At 34.4% G+C, this 4,724-nt stretch overlaps 1 protein-coding gene across 1 annotated transcript in view; it reads left to right on the top strand.

Moving 5' to 3' along the window:
* Positions 1-794: 794 nt before the first annotated feature.
* The window catches only part of LOC112519095 (probable LRR receptor-like serine/threonine-protein kinase RFK1), a 12,418-nt gene continuing 8,488 nt past the window's right edge, over positions 795-4,724 (top strand). Inside the window, exons 1-11 of the mRNA XM_025127073.1 lie at positions 795-995; positions 1,695-1,875; positions 2,002-2,073; positions 2,157-2,225; positions 2,322-2,393; positions 2,996-3,067; positions 3,161-3,232; positions 3,579-3,650; positions 3,758-3,829; positions 3,924-3,995; positions 4,088-4,159. Coding sequence (XP_024982841.1) covers positions 902-995; positions 1,695-1,875; positions 2,002-2,073; positions 2,157-2,225; positions 2,322-2,393; positions 2,996-3,067; positions 3,161-3,232; positions 3,579-3,650; positions 3,758-3,829; positions 3,924-3,995; positions 4,088-4,159 — 920 coding nt within the window. The 5' untranslated portion in view covers positions 795-901. The remainder of the gene's footprint in view (positions 996-1,694; positions 1,876-2,001; positions 2,074-2,156; positions 2,226-2,321; positions 2,394-2,995; positions 3,068-3,160; positions 3,233-3,578; positions 3,651-3,757; positions 3,830-3,923; positions 3,996-4,087; positions 4,160-4,724) is intronic.

Raw genomic sequence — 4,724 nt, 5'->3', positions numbered from 1 at the left:
TTGAAATTGAACTTACTCTTCGTAATAACCACAAGGTTAAAGGAACAATTACAAAAATACTTATTCTTTTTTATAACCGTGAAATGAGGAAAATATGATGGATATGTCCTTTTTCATATCAGGTACATAATCGTGTGGTTGGTTTTGTATATGAACAAAAGTAACAGTAATGTTATATATTTTTTAATTATTTAAAAATATTATTTTGAAAATTAATCGATGGTTACATGTGGTTTTTGAATTTGGTTTGATGACGAATAGGTTATTAATAGAAAGATTGCAAAAATTAAATCATTTTGTTGTTTTGGTGAGAGTGACGTGTGTGGTCTACGGTTTGAATTGTTAGTTCTTTGAATATTGTAAACGGAAATTGACTCAAATAATCATTCCCTTCGTTTAAATTGCTCTTCTAGTTATTCCTCTTTTGGGTTTACCTAAATGTCACTGTGTCTGCAATTTCCTCGCCCATAATATTACAAACCTGGCTAAAAGAAAAGAAAAAGATTATCAGATTCAACCCAGGTACGCAATTGCAAAGGCAGGTCTGCAATTACGACGGCCATGATCATAATTGCGACGGTCCCACTTGCTAATCTGATGGAGTTTGAATTTTCTTTTGTATTTTAGTCGGGTCATGTGGATATTATGAATGTAGTAACATTTGGATAAATCCGAAAAAGAATGGCTAAAAGACCAATTTAAATAGGTAGAATGAAAATCTTAGTCAATCTCCCTTTTGTGAAAAGAACATTCAAATAACAACCACTGATTACACACATTCTAATAACGACACATGCTACTACCTTCTATTTCTTTTTTGACTCTTCAATCAAGTTTAACTGTATAGAAACATTTTCTTGAAATCCCCACACACACATCCTCTCTCTCTCTCTCTTGAAAAATGCTGGTGAAGAAGGCACTTTTTGCTTATTTTATGGCATTGAGCTTTATGTTGCTGCTCAATTTTGCAGAATCTACTGTGCCACAAGAAGAAGGTAAAACAGATCCTTGAAATGGGTTTCTGAATTCTCTAATGAATTCCCAAGAGAATCAAATGAGAAAAAACTGGATTTTTGACATAATCTTCGTCTACTGTAAAGAGTCCCATAAAACCATTTGAAGATCTTTAATGAATCTTTTCATATTGATTGTGGAGTTTGAAATTAGTGAAGGTAGTCAAGGGATAAAAGAAGGGTTTTCTTGTGGGACTTGTGATTGTTACAATGATTATAGTTTTTCTGCATCTGTGTAATTTGCTTCTATTTTCTTTGTGTGTGCCACACCAGTTAACAAGTTAGAAGGGAGTAACTTGTCAAAACTCTGGTGCCAAACACGTATAAGTATTTCTCTTTTTTTTTCCCCATCCAAACACTAAAAACAAAAAGGAGATTGAAGTAAAAAGCCAAGCTAAAGATGCCCTCAAATTGTTGATGTTGAACTAAAAGGTAAGAATGGAACCTGGGTGATGCCGGAAATCGATATATATATATATATATATACATGGATCCTTCAACTCACTGCCAATTGGTTTCAAGCTTGAATCACATAATTATCTTTACCTTCCTAAGGTTTGTGTATATTGGATCTATAAAATGGAGATGAGAAATCAAGTGAAGTGGACTAAATGAATCAAAGTTAAGCTTGTTGAACTTCTATATGAAATTACTTCATAGTTTTTCATTGATATCGTTCAGTGCGCGCCCTTGAAGAAATTCTGAGTTCAATGGGTGCAACAAATTGGAGGTTCAATGGTGAGTCTTGCCAACTTGAGGCAATTTCTGAACTGCCAAAGCTCAATCAGGAAGCTCTTGCTAGTGTTAAATGTACCGATGCCTGCAATAATGGGAACTCCAGCAACTGCCATGTCATAAGCATGTATAACGATCTTGTCTCATATGTTCATTGATGCAAATTAATATCTATATTTATCTATTACAACTGGCTTGCTATTTGCATTTTAGTCCTGTTGTTGAACATCTATCCGGATTTTCATTACTGCAGTGAACACAAGTTCTATAGTCTTGGTGGTGTTCTTCCACCTGCGCTTGTGAAGCTTCCATACCTCCAAACTATGTAAGGTCTCTTGTAGATGCAATGGTATATCATGCAAGTTAAATTTATTGGAACTAATTATAAATCTGTTATTCCTTTCTCAGCGATTTTGCTTACAATTATCTTAATGGCACAATACCTGCTGAATGGGCTTCAACACAGTTGCAGTCAATGTGAAGCCTCTTTCTTTTATTTCATCTCCGTTAACTTAAGTTGTAAGCCTTTTACATTTATCTTTCGTTGCCTTTACCCACAATGTTGCTGTGCAGATCTCTTCTGGGAAACCGCTTAACCGGGGAAATACCACGAGAACTAGGGAATATTACCACCCTCAAAATTCTGTAGGTGTTTCTGTTCATTTGCCATTTGAGGAAATGCTAGTTTCTGTTGTTGTTTGGACCAAAACAGGTCAAACCTTTAAGATGATTAGATCATAAATATAAGTGGAGGAAACCAATATTATTTCATTCATCGTCTTTATGGCTTTTGGAATGAGTGTTTGACTTCTGAAACCATCATACTTACTTTTTCGTTGTAAACAAACCATCATTCTTGCGAAAATGTAAAGAAAAATACTACTTTTGGCAAGGATGAGCCATGTTGGACAAAAGGGTCGACAGTGATGGATGTTATTGACATTAACATTTCCGGGTTGGGTTCAGTGAGAATGAAAGTTATGGTGAGAAGGGTAAGAAAAGATCTCCACCATTGGATCAATCCTAATTGAAGAGAAACACTAGATCAAGTGTAATGAGATACACCAAATCAATTCCCTTTTAAAGTGCAATTCATGAGTTGGTTTGAGATTAAAAATGATCAAGGGTTCAAATCCCTTCTTATACTTCTCGTCTTAACTCCTATTCTCACATGAAAAAGTCAATCTCTCATAAAACAGAGAACTCAAGACTTTCATCTTCGGCTTGTAACAAGAAATTTTGAACAGGAACCTTGAAGCAAACCAATTTTCAGGAAGTGTTCCTTCTGACCTTGGGAGATTAATCAGATTGGAATCTTTGTAAGGATGATTAAAGTCTTCCATTTCGTTCATTCTCTAATTGATGAGCTAATTATTCATGAACTGATGCATGAAGCAACCAATTTTATCCAGGATCTTGTCTTCCAACAGGTTGACGGGGACCTTGCCAATGTCCTTAGCTGAATTGAGAAACTTGACTGATTTGTAAAAGCTTTTACACTTGTAAATTGGTTCATACTCCATCTGTTACAAAAGAAGGCCTACTTTGATTTTTGAGGTCAAAGATCTTAAGACTAGAAAACAAATATAGAATTTTGAGGTTGTCTACAAATAGAAGTAGTACATTTTATTTGTAATATTTATTATAGAGATGGACACAATAATCATATGTTCTTCACAATTCAGTGAAGCCATATCATATCTGAAGTTGAATAATAGGACATTGACCTCAAAAGTGGAAGCATGTATCTTTGTTTTGTAATGGAGAGGTTACTTTTTGTCTTCACATTGTTGAAATTTTAACTAATACCATCTTTCTTGCATGATTCAGTAGGATAAATGACAACAACTTAAGTGGGCCTATACCCAATTTTATACAGAATTGGAGACAACTCACAAGATTGTAAGATTAATCTCTCTTTGTAATATCTTCTGATAACCAAGATCCTGCCTTTGCTATTAAGCAGTGCATTATTGCTTTCACCTTATTTTTTTGAAATCTTTTTGAAGAGAAATGGTCGGGACTGGGCTGCAGGGACCGATTCCTTCAACTATATCTCTTCTTGAGAATCTACATAATTTGTGAGTGTGTAATCACTTCTAAAAGTTTCTGTTCCAAGACCCCCTTTTTGTGTTTATGTCAGTGATTAGTAGATGTTGCTACCTTCTTTTGCAGGAGGATTTCTGACTTAAATGGACCAACTCAGGGATTTCCTCCACTGGATAATGCTATAGGAATAGAAACGGTGTAAGTAGATGATTTTGGTTTCTACTTATCGCTGAATGAATCATACATTTGGTCCACATAAATTTTGAGGTAGACCTGTTTCACGAATTCAGGATATTGAGAAATTGCAACATATCGGGAGAAATACCTTCTTATATTTGGCAAAAAAGAGAACTTCTAATGCTGTAAGTAACACACCTAACGATTTTGTAGATTCATATTATGTGGTAAGTGTTAATAGGAACTTTCTGTGTGGACTCACAAAGTGAATAAGCATACTGCTAATCTTTCTGTCTCACAAAAGTTGCAGGAATTTCCATTTGAGGGTGAGAATGAAAATGCAATGTTTCTGTATTTGGTAATTTTTGGGCTAAAGTATATATTTCCTAAAAGTCAAGTCCTTACAAACTAATCAGGCTAATTCGTTAAGCTCACAAGATTTTCTTTCTCTTTTTATTTATTGCAGGGTATTTAGACCATACTTCATTTGTCAAATATTAGTATTAAGTAATTCTATGAGTAACACTTTTTATGGGACGGAGAGAATATTCTTTAGCTTTTTTACTGACTGAGTATTTATCTATACTATCTTATAAAGCATGTGGCTAAAACTCTTAAAAACTCTTAAAAACTCTTAAAGCTCTTAAAAACTCTTCATAACTCTTAAACCCGTTCATCCCTAAATGATTTCATCCCTATCCGATTTCATCCCATATCTGAATTCGTGTAACTAACTGCAGATAAACACAA

This window comes from Cynara cardunculus (genome assembly GCF_001531365.2).
Source record: "Cynara cardunculus var. scolymus isolate 2C chromosome LG 10, CcrdV1, whole genome shotgun sequence".
NCBI classification, from domain to species: domain Eukaryota; kingdom Viridiplantae; phylum Streptophyta; class Magnoliopsida; order Asterales; family Asteraceae; genus Cynara; species Cynara cardunculus.
Note: the sequence above shows the minus strand (reverse complement) of the source record. Positions and strands in the feature narration are given on the sequence as shown.